Raw genomic sequence first — 20,657 nt, 5'->3', positions numbered from 1 at the left:
TCTGATCTTCCCCTCTCCAAACCCCCACGCAGCCCGATGGAATAGGAGCAGGACCAAACCGGGACAGGAGCTGGCCAGGGGATGGGACATGGACCAACCCCTCCCCAGTGAGCTCCATGACACCTGGACATAGAGCTCCCACCACAGCCACAATCAGCACTTCCGGCATCCCTGCAGCCACTGTCCTCACAACTACACTCACCACAGTCATTCCACATCACACCCAAACCCACACTCATACCCCCATCACCGGCATGGTCACCACCTCCATTTGAAGACTGGATAGGACTCTGAACTCCTCCTCAATGTGTTTTCAGGCCCATAACCTCCCAGGCTGTGGGGCAGGCACAGGCTGCCCCCATTCAAGACTCTGCAGCCCCAGAGGTCAAGGGCTTTGCTGAAGGGCACCTGGTGAGTTAGGGCAGCCAGGCTTGCACCCCCAGCCACAGGGGTGGAAATGTGGGAAAGGCTGGGCAACATCAGTCCTTTCTTGAAGGGAAATTCGAGAGTGTCTTCGTGTTTGCCGCCTGCTTCTGAAGCCTTAGAAGCCTAGAGAGCCTTCAGCATGGGTGTGCAGTGGCTTCTGGCTGCTGGGATTCTCCTGGCTGGTAAGGGATTAGGGTGGGCTGGGCCTGGACCAGGGGTCCTCTTTCTCAATCAATTTCCACATCTGGGTTGGCCTTCATTGTCCTCATGTGGGTCTGGCCATGAACAGCCTGGGGGATACCAAGACATGGCCAGGGTCCACTCCTCAGTCCCCCAGGCTTGGGGCTCCCAGAGGGCACTCAGGGTGACCAGCTTTGGGGAGCCTGGCACAGGGCAGACCCCGCATGGATCTCAGTGTACACTTGCAGGTAGGTGTGGAATTAGCCCCCAGGGCTTTCAGAGATGGCCCCCGCCCTCCCCACAAAATACTTTAAGGTCCAGCTGTCAGCCTGCTGTGTTCTGAGGATGTGATAAGGCAACAGCCTTGTCTTATGATGAGGATTGGGCAGCACTTCCTGGCACCCTCAGACTGGTGTGGACCTCACAGGTCATTCAAACAGAACAGTCCAGGGCCCCCAGCCTGGAGACAGCATCGCCCTGGGGAGCTCTTGAGGCCCTTGGGGAGGGACCCTGCGATGGGTGGTGTTGGGGTGGGAGGCATAGGGAGGGGTCCTTGAGGAGTGTCAGTGTCCCCTCCTGCTTCCCTCAGCTCTGGTGGGTTAGGATCAGCACGTTTTCCTGGGGTAGCTCAGTGGTTTGGGGCCGGAGCTGGGCCAGGGTTTGGATCTCCGCAGGCCCCTTCCCAAACGAGGGAGGTGGCAGGGAAGGTGTGGCATCTGACAGGGTGTGGGCAGTCCCACCCCCCAGCCCCCCAGGTGGCAGGCAGAACAGGCCTCTCCTGTTTGCAGCTCTCTGGATGGTCTCAGCTTCCGCCCTGAACCTTCCTTCTACTCACAAAGACCCCGGCTGGCCTCCCTCAGCCCCTGGCACGTCCGCTTTGCAAGGCAACAGCAAGAAGACACTCCTGTCACTGAACATCCTGCCAGCCATCGTTGATGGAGTCTCTCTCTCAGCGGAGAGGAAAGGGGAGGCTCCTAGCACAAGGGCAGAAGCCCTCTCTCCCGAGGTATCTGGGGACCAGGAAGCTCCTCTCGCCTTGTCTTTGGATTCCTCCTCGGACCAGGCTGTCCCTTCAGGAACTGCTGGGGTCCCAGGCAAGGCCCCACCTGGACCAGCCCCATCAGCACTGGCCTGGCCTACAGCCCACAGAACCCCTGAATCCCAGCCAGTGTCCTCTGTGGCCAGACTTGTGTCTGGATCTGTGGCTGGACCTGCAGAGGAGATGTTGGTCCCTGGATCTCCAGAGATTGCTGCCCCATTACCACCACCAGCTTCTCTTGGCCCAAGGCATCTCGGGTCTGGGCAAAAGTCCAGTGAGGCCCCTGAGTTGTCTGTGACAATTCATGCTCCCGCCCCTGCAACCCTGAGGACCTCTGGCACCCCCAGACCTACCCAGCAGCCATCTGGAACATCCTCTGCCCCCAACACCTCGGCACCCATATTGGGATCCCCACCGCGGATGCCCTGGCTCCCAAGCAGGCACACCTTCAGTCCCCATGCCTGGATGCTGCCTGCGTCAGGGGCTAGCAGCTTTGGCCCAGAAGCCTCCTCATCGCTGACATTGGCTCCAGGGACCACGGGGAAGGCTGTGTCCTCAGAACCCCCCAGCCCATTTGTGCTTGCGTCGATCGTTAACACGTTGGCTGTCACAGAGCCTCTTACCCCTGTAGGTCCCTCCCCAGTCCTCATAGGGGATTCAGGGTCACCCAGAGAGGCTGTGGCTTCCAGCCGGGGCCCGGGGCCCAGTGTTCCTTTGACGTTGCCATCGCCCTCAGCAGCACCACCTTCACAGCCATCATTGTCCTTCTCCCCATGCCTCTCACCTGTGTTGGCCCCGTCCTCGTCCCCACTACACATTGTTCCATCTTTGTCACTGTCACTGTCACTTTCCCCACCACAATGGCCATTTCAGTCACCAACTGCATCACTATCCCCAATCCTGGCCCCAGTTTCCCCTGTAAGTACTAGAGCCAGAACCTCTGCAGACCCTTCTGTGTCTATTCCCACACACAAGCACAGATTCTCCCACTGATCCTCCAGCCTCCCACCCACCCTACCACCCTTGATGGTTGCAGAGCCAGCCACACTTCAGGGGACAGTCCAGCCTGGGCCAGGGGTCCCTGCCAGCCCAGCCACCACAGCCACCCTCCCTCTCAGATGTTCCTCCCGCCTTCCCTCTGCCCCACCCAGCCCCAGCTCCCCAAGGGTCCCTGGGGGTGCTGACCCCATCCAGTCTTCCGCCCTGCCTCATCGCAGCCAGACCTTCTCATTCCAGGACTCAGTCTCCTCTACCCCAGGACCCAGTCACATGACCCGCTCCGTGACCTTCACAATCACCAATGAAGCCTTCTCGGCTGCACTCTTGAACCCTGCCTCCTGGAAGCACCAGCTGCTGCGTAAGATCATCCACCACCAGGTGAGGGCCCCTCCTCCAGCATGCAGGTGGCCAGTAAGGCAAAGCGAGGCAGAGTTCCTGCAGCCAAAACCAAATCCGCCTCCGCCTTGGTTCTGGAACCATGGGTGCCCTAGCCAGCAAGTGCCATTTCTTGACTGGCATCCAGGGGGAACTCTGAGTCTCTGTCCATTAATTTATTAGTTCATCCCTTCATTTAGTCAACCAACTCATTTCTTCCTACCACTAACTGAGCACCTACTGTACCAGGTATGGTGCTAAGTGCTGGGAACACCACAGTAAGCAAAGCAAGCATGGCCCCTGCCCTCAGGGAGCCTGCAGTCTGGAGGAGAGGACAGCCCTACAAGGAGTGATCAAACGAATCCAGATGTCATCGTAGTTGTGATAAGCTATGGAAAGGGGAAGTGCAGACAGGATAGCAGCGAGAGGGGGCTGCTAGGGAGAGGGGGCTGCCCAGACCACACCTTTCTGAGAACTGGGAATTTTAACTGGGACACCGAAGGTGGCCAGATGAAACACAGAGGGGCTTTCTAGGCAGAGAACAGCACCTGTGATGACCCTGAGGTGAAGAGGTGGTTGGAGGCAGCAGAGGCAGAGGGACACCGGGGAGAGGGGCTGTAAAGAGAAGCATTTGGAACAGGGGTGGGAGAGGGAGAAGGGGAGGCCTGTTAGGAGCAGGGCAGTCGTCCAGGTGAGAGAGGTCTGGATGGCAGGCCAACATGGCAGCTGTCCAATGCAGAGCTGAGAATGACTGCATTGGAGAGCGATTTTCAAGAAAACGGCAGAGAGGAAAAAACCTAGGAAGGCTGGGTGTTTGCTGCAGCCTCTGCCTCCTGGGCTCAAACCATCCTCCCACCTCAGCTTCCCGAGTAGCTGGGACTACAGGCACACGCTACCATGCCGGGCTAATTTTGGTATTTTTGGTAGAGAAGGGATTTCGTCATGCTGCCCAGGCTGGTCTTGAACTCCTGGGCTCAAGCGATCCTCCCGCCTCAGCCTCTCAAAGTGTTGGGATTACAGGCATGAGCCACGACGCCCAGACAGACCTTGAGGCTTTCAGCAGAGGATGACTGGCAGGTTATCTCTGGCCACTGTGTGAGGAACAGCTTGGGCGGGGCCTGGGAATCCCAGGTGGTCTGTGAGGGACCATTGCAGGGACCATGCCAAGATGATGGAGGGTGGACAAGGGTAGGTGGTAGGGTCAGAGAGGGGGTGGGTTAGGGCAGGAGGGAAGGTGGGGGGTGGCACGTGCCGGCCTTCCATGCCTCTGCCCATCCTCAGCTCCAGCCCCTCTACCACGAGGCCTTCCCCGGCTTCCAGGGCATCGGTGTCCTGGTCTTCAGGTGAGTGCACGTGGCTCTCAGGGCCCACCCATCACCCACCAGCTGCTCTGACCCTTCTCGGCCACAAAGGCACTGTCCCAGATGCCTAGCTCTGCCCGTCCCACCCCCTGTTCAGGAGCACCTGGGGACAGAGGCAGGAAGAGCCCTGGACAGGCAGGGAGGAGGCCCACGTCTGATTCTGCCACTGGCTATGCTGTGTGACCTCAGATGCCCCTTGGCCTGCCCTGAGCCCTGATTCCAGCTGCAGGATGTGGGCAGGAACATCAGGCATTGTCTGAGTGCAGTGGGGAAGGCAGAGGCAGCAAGGGCAGCAGGCGTGTAAATGACATGCAAAGGGATGCAAATCCCTTGGGCAGGGCCCTCCACTCTAAGCGTCTGGGGGAAGAGGATGTTGAGGGAGACCGAGACCATATTTGCCAGCGGAGAGCAGCCCTGCCATGTCATGAGAAAGGCTGAGAAGGTCCAAATCGCTGCAGCCCCACTTGAGTTGTGAGCTCACTGTGGGCTTTGAATCCTGTAAGTAATTTAAAGGCTCAAATGCTCCCAGTGACAGGAAGCTCACTCTCTCTCCAGGCCATGCTCCTGAGCTGCTCAGACAGTTTTCCCTTTTAATAAATGGAAGCCTTCTATGACTTCCCTGCCCTGGGCCTGAAGAGAAGTTTTCTCTCCCCACCCCCAAGATGCACAGCACGCAAGTGCTCAGGGGAAGGACAAAAGTTATTCTGGATTCTTATTTGTTTCCTGGTCTCTCCCCGAAAGCTCCTTCAGTGCCTTACTGAGGCCAGGGTACCTCCTCAGGCCATGGGTAATTGGTCCATCTCCCACTGGCTTTCAGAGATTCTTCAGGCCTGTCATCTCCCTCTCTCCAGAGCCCCTGCTCCTTGTGATGCAGCCAAAGATGTTTTTCTCAGTGTGACCCAGATTATCATCCTGAGAGCTCACAGCCAGCTGCAGCCTGGCTGAGTAACCCTGCCCTGGGAGCTCCCTGGGTGGGATTCATGGTATTCCCATGACAGCCGGCTTGTTGGGGTGTCCAAGGGAACTCAGTTTCACTGAGTGCCTGCTTTGGATGCTGGTGGCTGAGTCATTCAGGCCTCACAGCAATCCTCTGGGAAAGGGATCATTATCTCCCTTTTACTGAGGAGGCAGCCAAGGCCCAGAGGGGTGAGGTGACTTGCCTTGAGTTACACAGGGAGGCTCTTCTCTGCGTGACCCATGACTTCCCCTGTGGACTTCCCTCCCTTGGGATGCCAACTCGTGCACCAGCCTGGCCCCCACCGGGTGCACAGGACCCCTCATGCCCCCACTGGCCCTGGCTGAGGACGTGGCTCTGCCCCCACAGGCCTGGCTCTGTAGCGGTGAACGCCTCCCTTGTATTTGGGGGCCATGCCCCAGGCCCCTCTCCCTGTGAACTCCTCTGGGCTTTGTATCGCAAAGTGAAGACCTCAGGGCACATGCTGGGGAACCTCTCATTGGCTGAGAACAGCCTCACCTCTGATGGTGAGTCCCATCCCCAGCCGCCCCTACCGCAGTGCCTTTTCACCTGCCCAGGGGGAGCACTGGGTGGACTTCCTGGAGGGATCCAACTTCTGCCCTGACCCCGAAGCACCTGGTGGTGCGGTGGGTAAGGAGGGTCTTGGCGCCTCCGGAACTCCCACCCATGGCTCTACAGGGGCCGACCTGATCACCCTGGCCCGGGAGACCATCAGCATCCGCTTCACAGCCATGAGGTCCTTCCTGCCGCAGCTCCTCGTACCGGGTTCTGTTTCCTTTGTCCTGCTGGAAAGGCAGATCCTCCAACAGGTGAGGTGGCATAGTGAGGACACTCACTATACCTCCCTTGAAGCAGGCCTCCCCGCATGGAGGCAGCACCCAGCCATGGCACTATGGCGGAAGGCAGTCATAGAGGGCACCACACCCTGGGGGAGAGGGTTCTCTGAAGGAGGAGGTGACTGTCCGAATGGGAACACAGCCAGGCTCTGTAAGCAGACACTCCTACCCAGGACGCCGTGTTTAAGGGTGCGCTCCCTCCCAGGTCCTGCCTCCCACCTCACCTGGTCCCCATCCCACACTGGGTCTCAGGAGATACAGCTCCCAGGCCCGCCCTGACCTCCAGGGTTTCCCACAGGTCACACCGGTGGTGTCAGGATTCTACAAGGCGAGTCCCCAGGAGAGGCCCCTGCTCCTCTTCAGGTGGGTCGAGTCCCCCTCCCATCCACTCAGCCTGCCCTGCTGCTCTCTTGGGGGCTGCCCTGGGGCAGAAGGAGGCAGCTCTGTGACCCAGAACCAGGATGTGGGGGTGTAGGTTTGGGGCTAGCTGGGAAAGGACTTTGCCCCAGGTAGCTGTAGCTTGGCTGTGTAAGCTAGCTCTGCCTAGAAGGTAGGGGGCCCCCACGCCAGAGGGTGTGCATTTCGGGGGACTCTACCTGCTCTAGAAATGTGCTGGCAAAGAGCTTGTGACCTCTGCACTCTCCCCTTGTGCTTCTCTAGCAATGTGGACCAGTGGGTGGGTGTTTATATCGAATACAAGTTCCAGACTCCCATCACTACCCACCTCCAAGGCCTGGCTAATCACTTGGCCCAAAACATAACAGATCCCATCCTCCAGAAATCCAGCATCGTGGCCAATGGTGAGTCGGGGCTGCAATCCCTGTGTGTCTCTGGGCCAGCAGGCTCTTTTCCTCTCTAAACCTTGGTGTTCCCCTTCTAGAGAATGGGCAGAATTTCCTTCAGACAATACTTGCTCATGTTTTGGGGCCACAGAGAGGAATGGGGCATAGAGCTTTAGCAAGGAGCTGGACAGAGGCAAGAAGCAGTCAAGATCAGAAGGATGAGAGGGTCCCGTCACCTCCCTGATTGCCCAGGACCTCACTGAGTCCTCACATGCATGACAAGATCTGTCCCACCAAGTCAGGGGCAAAAGCCCTCAGCTCTGCCCCAGTGCAGGGGCTGCAAGAAGCCCATATCTCCTCTTGGGGCCTCCTGATAGGATGACTTCTGCAAGCTCGTTGCCATTCAAACAGGGAGAGCTGTTCCACACCCAAGTTAGGAGAGCGCTGGGTCAAATCAGTCCCCTCCAGCTACGCACAGCCCAGAGCTGCTCTCCGAGGACCCCTCAGCCACAGAAGGTGCTGGTCCTCCTACAGTGCTGCCCCACCCCCACCACCACAGCCTCCTGGGGGTGCGGTCGGGGGTGCGTTCAGGGGTGCCCTCCTTCGGGCTTTGCCCCTGCACCCACTCCTACACAACTACTCTCCCTGCCGGCAGCCCCAGAGACCAGATTGGTTTGGGCCTCTGCCTCCGCAGGCCCGAACCACCATCTCTTCTGCTCCCCAGAAAGCCAGCTCCCAGCAGACAGGCAGCGTTCCCTCTTCATTCCTCAACACAGAGGGCCCCTCACAACCCTCTCAACAGATGGTAGAGCTCCCCATGTGTCCTCTTAAAGAGGATTCACCATTGATGGCCACAAGCCCCACCATGACCTCCTCCCAGGGAGTGAATTTTCTTACGTGTCTCCCACTGGATCAGGGACAAAATAAAACATAAAAGCAGCAGCTGTTAAATTATCAGCAACATTTCCTACTAGGATCAACTCTTGGAGTGGGCAGTGTATTCCATTAGATGGATCAGTGCAGGGGTTAGCAAGCGTTTTCTGTAAAGGGCCAGATGGGAACTCTTTAAGGCTCTGCAGGCCACTGGGTCTCTGTCACCACCTACTCAAACCCTCCTCTTAGCAAGAAAGCAGCCCTAGGCAACATGTCAACAAATGAGCATGGCCACGTTCCCGGAAACCTTTCTTTATGGACATGGAAGTTTGCATCTCACGTACTTCTCATGTGTCACAAGATACGATTCTACTTTCCATGTTTTCAACCATTTAAACATGTAAAAGCCATTCTTAGTTCATGGGCCACACAAAAACAGGCAGCAAGAAATTTGGTTTTTAGACCAGTGGCAGCTGCCCCCTGGATGGAGCATAAGAGCTTGGGTGTGTGTCCCACTCCAGGGCTTCCAGGAGAGGGGATGCAGGCTGATGCCACCTCCACCCCCATCACTCTAGGGGAGAAGGCAGAGCTGGTGCTGTATGAAGTTTGGCTGCAGATCCTGGGCCAGCCCTACACCAAGGCTTTGGAGGACAAAACCAGCCCTGAGTTCTGGGCACTTCAAGGGCAGCTGACGAGATGGGTGAAGTGGCGGGATGAAGTGGGGGGTCGAGGAAGAGGCCTCGGGAAGATGGGGGATGACTGGACAAGACTTTGGTAGAGCTGTGACCCTCTTCATCCTCTCCTGACCCCCCAGCTGACCTTCATCCTCAGATCTCTGCAGAACTTTGACCAAGTGGTGGTGGAGGAATTCCGGTGGGTCCAGGGTGGCCCTGGGTGACCCAGGGCTCAGACCTGGGTTCTGGGGTTGAGGGCAGGAGGCTGGAAGAGATGACCTCCCCTAGTCCCCCAAGGCTGCCCAGCCCCCTGAAGTCTGTGATGATCCTCCCACCAGGCCGGAGCCACTGACCGCCAGAATGGGTGCCACCTTCTTCAGGGCGGCGCCAGCCCAGGCTCTCGTGTGGGACCATTTGCGCCAGGGTCTGCACACCCTGGGGGAGGCAGAGGGCCTCTTGGTGGAGACGGTCATCCCAGACCTCGGTCAGTACCTCCTTCCCTCTGCAGGCCCCCTCCCTCTGTCCATCTGCCTCCTCCCTTGGGCTCGCTGCCTCCACATGCCCTGATCTGAAGCCTGCCTCCCCTCCTCATGGAGCCCTCCAAGGTGCTCCTAGCCCCAGCTCCCTGGTCCGGCAGCACCTTCTGAGCCCAGATTCTGCCTTCTCAGAAGTCTGGGAGGCAGGGCCCCGGCTGGCCATGGCCTTCTTGCTCTGCTCCAGGCACCCCCAGCCCTGAAGTCTCCAGTCCGCTGGACGCCTCCATCCCTGGCTATGCCGTGGCTCTCCTCATCCTGGGCCTCCTGCTCGTCACACTGGCCCTTGTCCTGGTGAGTGTCTGGCTGGGCCCGGGCGCCTTCCTGAGGGGCAGGCTAAGCCTTTGACCTCTTGAGCCTTTAAGCCAAGCTGAGGGGTGAGCAGGCCCCTTTACACCCCTGATTCCCCCACCCAAGCCCAGCATCTCCTCATCCTCTAGCTGGGGTTGCATGGTTTGGGGCCAGGGGGCTGGGCCTGATCCCAGTGTCCCCACCCTTCTTGTCAAGGTGCTAAAGTGGAGGGCCTCCCATGGGGTGTTCAGCCTGGGTGTGTAGAAGCACACAGTGTGGTACAGAGGACCCTCTCCAGACAGGTAAGTGGAGGGCGGTTCTCCCTGACCCCACCCCAATTGTTTGTTCTGGGTGGGGTCCACCGCGCCCCCTGCCAAGGCCTTCTGCAAACACTCCCCAGGGGCTGTCATTGGCAGTGCCTGGGTGGTGCAGTTGGTGTGCCAGAAAAGCTCCCCAGTACTGTGGGCAGTGGCCCAGGCAGTCAGGCAGACTCCCCCAAGCAGGCCCCACCTACCCCTCGCCTGTTCCCAGCTCCCTCCCACCAACACTAGAAATGATGTTGGGGGCCGACAGAGACTGAACTTAGGAGCACAGGAGGCCAGGAGACCTGGGACAGAGAACAGGAGGTATAGGGAGGGAATCTTCCCCTACTTCCCACTGCATGAGGGCCAGACAGTGGCACCTCCAGGTCCTGGAAGGACATGTGTGGACCCAACTCAGCTTCCCCTTTGTCTCATGGCCTTTCTTCTCCCTCCCCTGGGGCCAAGTGGATGTGGGAGGAGACGCAGCACCGTCCTGGGTGCACTCAGACTCATTCCCCACTCCTGGCCTTCACTCCCTTTCCTCTACACACAGGTGACCCCTCATGCTGCTGCTCCCTCTGCTGAAACCCAAACTCCAAACCTCTCCTCTCCCTGCCTTCACCTTGCCCCACGGCTTCCACAGACAGTGCCTCAACCCCGAGGAATGAATCCGGAGTTCCAGCACCACTGACTTTCCCCAGAACTCAGAGCCAGAGAGGGCCAAGGACCAGCTCGAGGACACACAGCCAGGGCTTCTTCCCTCCAAAACCCCCAAGGATTGGACTTGCAGGGCTGGGACAGAGGTGGGGTGGGGGAAAGCAATGCCTTGTCAACCCACGCGGGGAGCCCCACTCCCATCCCCAAGGTGCACAAAGTTGAGAAACACCCCTGCTCCCACGTCCATGCTCACTCAGGGCCCTGCTCCAAGTGCTTGGCACTCACACCGGCCTCCCGCCCTCCATGCCACAGGTATCGGTCTCATTTACAGAGGGGGAAATGGTGGGGCCAAGAGCCTCCCCCAGCACACACAGCTAGACCACACAGAGGACTTAGGCACAGCTCGGGTGTCCGCAGTCTCTGCTGACCCTCTTGCCACTCGTGCTGCCAGGGACCACACTTTGGAGAGGGAGGAACGAGAGTGAGCTGGGTGCTCACACACAGGACATGGGGTTGAGGCGGGGAGATAGGGAAGGGTCAGACCGGAGGAAAGGGCAAGGTGTGATCCTGTACATACACATCACAAAGCCCACTGAGGTGGGGGCACTCAGGCCGGCTCTGGGCGTGGCCCAGCATGGCGGGCCTCAGACAGCAGAACACGGCAGCCTGGCAGCCCTCCCATGGCGCTTTGCAGGGCACCTTCATCCCCACAGAGCTGGGTTAAGTTTCTCTCCCTGGGGCAGGAACTCAGCTGCAGAGGCAGCAGGAAGGGGACAGAAGCCCGCCCCAAAGAGGGCTGGGGCAGGGGCACCCTTACGCCCGCCTGGCCTGGCCCAGCAGGGCTGGAGGGACTGTCAGTCCTAAGACAAACACTGGCCCTTTGGGGGTATGGAAAAGTCAGGAAGCAATCCAAAGTTGGTATTTAAAAAACTGATTTCTAGATACTTAGACGGTCATATGGTGTGAGGAGCTGGGGGCGCCCCAGGGTAGAGCCCACAAGAGGAGGAAGACTGAAAAGGGGTCGGAGTGGGAATGGGGGCTGCTGAGGGCAAGGCCCACCCCCCTCCCTGACCCCCAAAGCCAGCCACAGAGCCAGTCAGCCTCAGGCCAGAGGGTGTGAGCAACGGGGACCCTGGCTGCTCTACAGTGGATCAGAGCCACTGGGTGTGGGGAGTCTTCCAGGGCAGGTGTGGGGCCGCCAGGCCAAGGTGAAGCAGGCTCCCAGGGCAGAGACTGAAGCTGACTCCTGCAGCCCCCTACTGCAGGGGGGAACACTGGGATAGGCAAGGGTCTTAACCCAGAAAGCCCCAGCAGCTCCCGTGCCCATCAGGACACCATTGAGGCTTGGCGGTGGTGGAACCCAGGAATGGTCTTTGAACCCATGACCTGGAAAGGGGAGCCAAGGATAGTCCTGGCCTGAAGGCTCCTCTACCTGCAGGCAGTGGGCAGGCTCAGCGAGGGGACCCCAGGAGCCCAGACCATGAGCTTATGTGGCCAAAGACAGCAGCCAGCACCAAGACATCAAAGAGGGCAGGTAGAAAGATCATCACATCGGGGTTGACTGCGGCCGGCACCAGGTTCCTCTGTACTTCTGGAACACACAGACCTCTCCTTCCTATCCCTGAAGCGCCCATGCCCCCACCCCAGCACCCCAAAAACCAGCCCAATATATGCATTTGTCCTGGGTCAGCCCCACTGTCCAAGCAACTGCAATTTCTCACTAGAGAGCCAGGGCAGGGCAGGGTATAGGAGGGGTCCCTGGAAGATGCCCCCAGAATGCCCTGATGCCTAAAACGTTCCCCATTGGGCCTTCTCAGGGAGGGAGGGTTATGGCAGCCTTGTTCTCTCCAGCTACCTCCATCACCACTGGAGCCCTTACAGGCATCATGGGAGAGAATTGGCTCAATGGAGCCAGGACCAGCATGGACACAGCCCTGGGGCTGAGGCTAAGTGGGCTCTGGGAGACCATCACTCTCTCTTCAAGCTTTGGTCTCCTGGCTGTCTACAAGCCAGGCTGTTTCAGGCTTTGCATGAGGTCTTGCACACAGACAGTTCAAACACAGCTGGTGGACACAGTGGGCTTTAGGGAGGGGGCACATAGCTGGGGGTGGGGGCTGGGTAATAGGGAAAGGGGGCCCTGGGGCTAGCGTGGCCTGTCTGGTGGTGGTGCAATGGGACCTGCACCACATGAGGAGAGAGGGTCCACCTGGAAGAGTGGACCAGCCAGATGACCAACAAGCTGGATGGCCACTGCCAGAGACTGCAGGACAGCAGAGGGGGCTGGGAAGGGACAGAGGACAGCTGGGGGGCAGGGAACGTGGGTTCCTCCATACAGACACGAGTCTTCCCTAAGTGGGTCTTCCCCATGGAGGCGAGGGGGCATTCAAGACACACCTCCAGCCCACCTCAAACCATCTCAGGAAGCCACTACCAACTCACACAGGCCAGCTGAATTGTCACAGTGACCCCAGAACAGCACAGCCCTGTCCTTCAGATGAATAAACAGAGGGAGAGACGCATCTCACAGCCAGGAACTGCGACTCAGACCCAGGTCCAGCTGCAGTGCTTTCTCGATGGCTCTGCCTGCACCTCCTCTGGGACTCAGTTCCCGCTAACAAGTGAGCACCTGAGTACGGGTGAAATGGGTGCTATTATCCCCGTCCGGCTGCTGGGGAAAGGGAAGCAAGGCACAGGTGACTTGCCCAAGGCCAAAGTGACAGGGCTGGTTCAACCCCATCTGTCTCGGCCAGCACATCCCCATGGCAGAGGCTTTACTGTGATCCAAACCTGGAAGGTGGAACTCCTTCCAATGTCCCACCCAGGGCACAGAGCATGCAGCCCCATGTTTGAGGAGGTGACGGTGTGGGGAGGTGACAGTGTGGGAAACAATCTGGCTAGGCCAAGGCCTCATAGAGCCCAGGGTTCCCTAGGGCCAGGAGAGCTCTGGAGCCCACCCCGACACCCACTGGAAATGTGGAATCTGCACCTGCAGGAGATCAGGAGAGCGGTTCAGCCTCCGACGCACCTGCAGCAAGGTGAGACAGGCACAGGTGGGCGCCCTGCTTCCAACCAGCGTCAGGTGGGCCGGAAGCAGATCTCCTGCCTGACCTTCCTCTCCTGCCTCCCCCAAGCAGAGGAGAAGGGGCAGCCGCCCCTCAGGCCATTGCCCACATTGAAGCCGCTGAAGCCAGGTCCCAACAGGTGAGTCTGACCCCTGACTATCCCAGGCCCGGCCCAAGGCAGTCATGTCTCTGGTGAGGACCTGGTAGATAGATGTGATGTCCCCAAGTGGCTCTATAAACCTCTGATTGAGGATAATCAAGGAAACAGGCAAGACCATCACACTCAGCCAAGAACACGATGGGGACTGGGGCAGGCAAAAGTCAGTTTGGGCCCAGGCCTGGCCCCTGGAAGGATGGTGGATGAGGGGCCAGCCACGGTGAAGGGGAATGGATGGCCACGGGCTGGGTGGTCAGGGCTGTCAGCTCCTGCAGCCCCTGCGGAATGTCTGCCCAGGCCTGGCTCTGCACTCAGCCTTCTGCCTGGAGCCACAGGTTCCTGGACACCGGCCTCAAGTAGGGATAGTGGTAGGAAAGGCACTTGTGGCCACATGTGGGCACCTAAGCATGGGACAGAGGGGTATCATGCCCCAAAGAGACCATAGAGGCCAAGAATGTAAGCAGATGTGACACCATCAATAAACCCCCCTGTCCTGGGGGTTTATTGACACCATCAATTAAGTCAGAGCCTACCCTGACCCTGACGCTACAGCTCAGTCTGGTTGAGACTCACAAAGAGATGTTAGTGCTGGGCAGGGGGACTGGCCCAGCCTGCGATGTCCAGCAAAGCTGTGGGCTGGACAAGAATCTCTGAAGATTAGTCCAGGACAAGGACAGCTGTGTCTGGGCAGGGAGTGGGGGCAATGCCCAGGAGACCTGAGGACCTTTAACTAGGTAGGGTGCCAGGTCAGGATGTGCAAAAGAGAAGGTGGCATGGCAGCATCCGCCCGAGGCCAGGCTATAAACCTCGGGGCTGCCCTGTCTAACCTAAACCATGCTGCCACCCAGATGCCATCCTTCAAATGTGAGGCAGGGCTGGGAGAGCCCCCAGACCCCTCATCCCTCCCGCCCCAAGCTGGTTCCCATCCCTCACCAGAAGGAAAGTGAACTCTTCTATGGGGCACAGCCTGCCAGGTTCTGTGTCACCTGGTGGAAGGGGCTGTGGGGCAAGCCGGGGGAGCTGCAGCTGGGTGAGAAAGAACTCAGGTCCCACTCTGTTCCTTCCTGTCAGGTGACCTTGGGCAAGCTGCTTTCTTTGCCTGGGGCCAAGGAGAGTCACAGGGGAGGGGCCAGGTTAAAAGGGATCCACCCTGGAGCCCAGAGCTACCCATAGAGAAAACCCCCATCCTCCCGATTCTGCTCCCAGCTCACGCTGCTGCGATAACATCCTCCCCATCGGAGAGGCCGTGGGAGGCAGAGGCTGACCCTTGCGCCTTCAGGCACCTCAGCGGGTTTGGTTCCGCCTTCATCATGATCAGGGAGGGGGTCCCTGGGATCACAAAGGTGAGGGGCAGCTTCTCGGGCTCTAGGTGCTCCAAGGTAGACCCTGCAGGGCACCAGAGCTAGAAGGGCATTGGGGAAGATCTTGAACCAGGCCAGGACCTGACCTCTGCCTGGCCATGGTGACTCTGAGCCAGGTAACCCTACGTTAGTCTCAGTCTGTCACTGTGTCTCACGGGGGATGTCAGCATTGCCTTTGGAGTCAAAGTAGGTAAGCCAGGGTAACCAGAGTTCCCTGCAGGGACCAAGACCAAAGGATGCAGGGGTCGGGCCTGTCCCAGAAGGTCAGGCTGGACAAGGGGCTGTGTCAAGCTGGGGCAGCTGAGGGCCTGCCCTTCAGGTTACAGGCATCTGGGTCCTGGTCTAGACCCTCATATGCCATCCAGAGACCCAACCCTAGGGACAATTCCTCCCAGGCTGGTAGCAGAGAGTCGATCCTTGTACTCACCCCACCAAAAGCTCTGAAATAAGAGGGCCTGCCAGTGGGGAAAAGACTCTTCAGGAAAAGGTTCTCAGGGGCAGGGAAGGTTTGAGCTGGGCCTTAGGGCAGCCAGAGAGGCAGGTGACAGGTCCCCTCACAAAGCCTGCCAGAGAATGCAGGAGGAACACAGGTGTAGTGATGAGAACGTTCTGGAAGACAGCAGGCAGCCTCCCACTCACTGATGGGGCCGAGTGAGGTCAGGTCCACACACCAGGAGAAGCTGGAATCCACACACTGGTGCACTTTGTTTCTTGTTTTAGAGACAGGGTCTTGCTCTGTTGCCCAGGCTGGAATGTGGTGGCACAATCATAGCTCACTGCAGCCCTGACCTCCTGGGTTCATGCAATCTTCCCACCTCAGCCTCCTAAGTAGCTGGTGAGGGAAGAGAGAGACCCTCTCATATTGTTTTATACTCAGTACCTGTTTTAAGAAAAAAACAAGGAAGTGAAATCAAAGACAGGCAGCCCAGCGCCAGGCCCAAAGCCAGGCCTGGGCCTGCCTGGCCTAAATCTAGTAGTTAAAAATCAACTCATGACTTAGAACCCGATGTTACCCATAGATTTCAGGCATTGTATGGAAGAACATTGTGAAACTCCCTGCTCTGTTCTGTTTCACTCTGACCCCCGGTGCATACAGCCCCTGTCACGTACCCCTTGCTTGCTCAAATCAATCACAACCCTTTCATGTGAAATCTTTAGTGTTGTGAGGCCTTAAAAGGGACAAAAATTGTGCACTCAGAGAGCTCGGATTTTAAGGCAGTAGCTTGCCGATGCTCCCAGCTGAATAAAGCCCTTCTTCTACAACTCGGTGTCTAAGAAGTTTTGTCTGCGGCTTGTCCTGCTATACTGGGACTACAGGCACACGCCACCATGCCTAATTTTATTTTTTGTAGAGACAGGGTCTGGCTATGTTGCCTAGGCTGGTCTCAAGTGATCTTTCCACCTCAGCCTCCCAAAAACACTGGGATTACAGGGACAAGCCAGTGCTCCTGGTCATGCTGGTGCATTTTGGCTGCCATGGTGCACAGGAGGTATGAGCTGGGGGGCAGAATCTGCTCCTGGACCTCTACCCAGGCCTGCACCCAGACTGACCCCTGGGCTACAGGGAGCAGGTGTGGAGAGAATGCAGCAAGCAGAGCGGGCTAGTCAGTGATGGAGACCCAGGCTGGGACTAGGAGAGATAGGGCTCCAACCCTCAGCCTAGTGGCCCGGCCCAACCCCATGGGGCCAAGATGACTTCCTAGGAAGCCAGGCATGGAGGCCAGCATGCACCTGAACTGAAGACAGAAGACTCTGATGACAGGGAGGCCTCTGACATAGTGTGGATACTTGTCCCATCCACATCTCGTGTTGAAATGTGATCCCCAATGCTGGAGGTGGGGCCTATAGCGTGAGGTGTTTGGGTCATGGTGGGGGGTCCCTCATGAATGGCTTAGTGCCCTCCCCATGGTAATGAGTGAGTTTTCTAATTTCTAATTTTTTTTCTCTTTCTTTCCTTCCTTTTTTTTTGAGACAGAGTCTCACTCACAGCCCAGGCTGGAGTGCAGTAGCGCGATCTTGGCTCACTGCAACCTCCACCTCCTGGGTTCAAGTGATTCAATGAGTGAGTTTTCTATTAGTTCACAGGAGAGCCTGATGCCTCCTCTCTCTTGCTCCCTCTCTCACCATGCGACACGTCTGCTCCCTCTTTGCCTCCCGCCAGGAGTAAAAGCTTCCTGAGGCTTCACCAGAAGCCTAGCAGATGCTTGTACAGCCTGCAGAACTGTGAGGCAAATAAACTTCTTTTATAAATTACCCAGTCTCAGGGCCAGGAGCGGTGCTCACGCCTGTAATCCCAGCACTTTGAGAGGCCAAGGCGAGTAAATTACTTGAGATCAGGAGTTCAAGACTAGGCTGGCCAACCTGGTAAAACCCTGTCTCTACTAAAAATACAAAATTAGCCAGGCATGGTGGTGCACGCCTATAATCCCAGCTACTTGGGTGGCTGAGGCATGAGAATTGCTTGAACCCTGGAGGCGGAGGTTGCAGTGAGCCGATATTGCACCACTGCACTGTAGCCTGGGCTACAAGAGCGAAACTCTATCTCAAAACCCTGCCTCTACTAAAAATACAAAAAATTAGCCAGGCATGGTGGTCCATGCCTGTAATCCCAGCTACTCGGCAGGCTGAGGCAGGAGAATAGCCTGAACCCAGGAGGCAGAGGTTGCAGCAGCCTGAGATCGTACCACTGCACTCCAGCCTGGGTGACAGAGCTAGACTTCATCTCAAAAATAAATAAATAAATAAATAAATAAATAAATAAATAACCCAGTCTCAGGTATTCCTCTAGAGCAACACGAAACGGGCTAATACAGCCTCCACGTTTGGTGTCCAGTGGACCTGGTGGTCCACTAGACACTCAGTGGTCTTGACTCTGCCATTAACAGCCAGACTATGACAGAGTTGTTCCCCTGCTCTGCCTCAGTTTGTCCTCTCTCAGCTGAGCAGAGCAGGGATAACTGCTTCTCATGTGGGCCACAGGACAAAACAAAGCCCTGAGTCCCACAGGAAGGTAGGTGGGCTATGTCCAAGAGAAGACAGACCTGGGGCAGTATTTTATGTCCCCAGGGTGGCAGAGGGACATGGAGAAGATGCCTCCTTTATGGGCAAGGGAAGATAAGCAGAGAGGCGCCAGGCACCCGCCTCACCCCCACCTCCCCCACCCCACACCAGGCCCATTCCTACTCAGCCCCCAACTCAGGCTGCACCATTCCCCTTTGGTCAGCTTGACTTCCCAGCCAAGCTGATGGAAGCTGACAGCTTGGATTCATCAGGGACAGCACGTAGTGTAGGTGATGTGCAGGACGGAAGTGGAGAGGGCACACGGGAGCCGTGGTGTCAGATCTGGGGCTGCCAACATGGTACCTGCCCTGGCTGGTCCACCCTGCCAGATGTGGCCTCTAATTCTAAGGTCTCCAGGCCAGGACTGGAGCCAGACTCCCCTTGGGGACAGGGGACACAGTCCACATAGACATCACTTGTGCTTTGGGCAAAGCCAGCTGGACAAATGAATGAAAGGGGCCCTGCTGGAGGGTAAAACTGGGCCTGGACTACTCAGACCTGCCTCTGTGACAGGACAGTCCCATCCTTCCAGTCAGACTCCTGAGCTGGAAGCCCCCCCAGCCAGGGAGTGGGGAACGGGTGGCCTGCAGTCTCCCTTGAGTCTGTAGCCCCTCCCACCCAAGTCAGCTCCATAAAAAAAGATGCAGAGGCCGGGCACGGCGGCTCACGCCTGTAATCCCAGCACTTTGGGAGGCCGAGGCAGGCAGATCACGAGGTCAGGAGATCGAGACCATCCTGGTTAACACGGTGAAGCACCATCTCTACTAAAAATACAAAAACAAAATTAGCCAGGTGTGGTGGTGGGAGCCTGTAGTCCCAGCTACTCAGGAGGCTGAGGCGGGAAAACTGCGTGAACCTGGGAGGCGGAGCTTGCAGTGAGCTGAGATCGCACCACTGCACTCCACCCTGGGCGACGCAGAAACACCAGGTGCTTCTTCCAGCTGCAGGGTACTTCCTGGCATGGCCTCCAGAACCCTGGATGAGTCAAGATGGGGCTGCCAGCAGCTGGGGGCAGGGGGAAAGCTGGGCAGATGTGGGAAAGCTGGGAAAGTGATGGGCCCTCAGGGCTGAGCCCCTTCTGCCCAGGGGGCCTTGGTGACACGCCTGCTGCTGAACTCAGCCCAAGGAGTCAGGGCCTGGTGCCAAGTAGCCTCTCTGCTTGCGAAGACAGTCCTGGGATCGTTACTCCTCTGCCCAGGGCTCGAGTATTCAGGCTGTGGAAGGGCCAGCAGTCAGAAAGAAGGGGGCTGTGGGTGTGGGTCCCCCAGCAGTCAGGGGCCTTGGTGGACAGGGCCCCCTATGAGTGGTGTGAGGGGGAAGGGAGACTGAGCTGTACGCCCCACCCCGCCGAGATCTATGGTGCCAGGCTCCAGAAGGGGACCCTGGGGGGAGACCAGCATGACAGGAACCGCTGAAGATACCTTTGGGCACCTACTCTGCAGGGCTGGGCCAGCTGGAGGTTTAGGGCCCACATCAGAGGGGTGGGCTGGACGCCACAAAGAATGAGGCTTCCTGCTGGGGTTGCAAGGAAAGCAAGTCTGGTGTGCAGAGAGGCACCCGCTGAGCTGGCAGAGGCCTCCCCACCAGTCCCAGGAATGCTGGAAAACAGGCTGCCAGGGGATTAGGGCCAGAAGTGCCCAGGAGGCCAGGGGAGAGGTCTAAGCTAACTCCAGATAGGATAGCATCCACAGGTCTAGAAGAAAGCTCCAAGCTGGCAACACCCCGAAGGGGCTGGGCTACCAAGGGCTGGGGGCTGGGCATGCTCACTGGCCTCTGGGGAAGCACTGGGCAGATCTGGTGGGGACCAGTCTTTTAGTAGCTAGGGACTCTTGTGGCCTGCTGGGCTTAGAGATGACAGGGTGGCAGCAGATGGCAGGGTGGGGCTGGGGAAGACCTGGCCTCTGGAAGCTAGGGTCCTGGTATGTCCACGGGGCCAGGAAGTGGCAAGCGGAAGGGTGGCAGCAAAGGATGGACAGGGATACCCCAGATCTAGCCCAAGGGAGGTACCAAGCCTTGTGGAAAGGCAGGCGGGCTCCCCAGGTCTGTTGGAGAACCCAGGCCTCCTTGAGTAGGGGCTGTCTCCAGGGTCTCTTGCCTACTTAAGGCAGCTGGGAGCCCAGGCCTCACTGAGGAGTCATCAAGGCCTCAGCAGGAGGCAGAGAAGCACTAGCATTCTGTGTAGTAGGGCCCAAGCTGAAGCCCCAGCCCCTCTGAGGGTGTAGTGGGATTGGGTCTAAGAGGTTTACAGGGTTCGAGGAGGTGCAGCCACCAAGCTTGGGACCCCAAGTTCTGAATTATATGGAGAGGAGCTAGGGGATACAGGAGGGGCCTGCCCTGGTCCCATCATCCAAATCTGAGGAGGAAAAGGGTCTGCAGATGCCTTATCAGAGGCTCTTGAAGAAGCAAGGGATCCCCTGACAAACCCAGAAATCATAGAAGAGGCCCCTTGAGGTCCTTCCAAGGGGCTCAGCACCCCTTCCTAGGACCCTGGGTTCCAATTGTCCTAAGAAATCACAGGGACCTGGAAGCTGGGCCCCTCTTGGACAAAGGCAGGGTGTGGGAGGAACAGTGGCCAGGCAGGCTGAGGCTAGGGGCTGTGGCAGGAGGGGTGGAGGGCTCATCGACACAGGCACCTCTGAGTGGGCCATAGCTAGAACATCCAGAGTTGGAGTCCCCATGGAGGCAGCAGCATCCTCAAGGAGGCCCCCAGCTT

The 20,657-nt window shown here is 58.0% G+C and overlaps 1 protein-coding gene across 1 annotated transcript; it reads left to right on the top strand.

Moving 5' to 3' along the window:
- Nucleotides 1-5,709: 5,709 nt before the first annotated feature.
- On the top strand, nt 5,710-8,852 carry LOC130540847 (taste receptor cell protein 1-like). Its single transcript, XM_057299892.1, has 5 exons — nt 5,710-5,862; nt 6,035-6,165; nt 6,491-6,555; nt 6,853-6,992; nt 8,423-8,852. The coding sequence occupies exons 1-5, from the start codon at nt 5,817-5,819 to the stop codon at nt 8,623-8,625; spliced, it is 585 nt and encodes a 194-aa protein (XP_057155875.1). The 5' UTR covers nt 5,710-5,816; the 3' UTR covers nt 8,626-8,852.
- The last annotated feature ends 11,805 nt before the right edge of the window (nt 8,853-20,657 follow it).

This window comes from Pan paniscus, chromosome 16 (genome assembly GCF_029289425.2).
Source record: "Pan paniscus chromosome 16, NHGRI_mPanPan1-v2.0_pri, whole genome shotgun sequence".
Taxonomy (NCBI): Eukaryota; Metazoa; Chordata; class Mammalia; order Primates; family Hominidae; genus Pan; species Pan paniscus.
The sequence above is the reverse complement of the archived record's forward strand: the minus strand, read 5'-3'. Positions and strand labels throughout refer to the sequence as shown.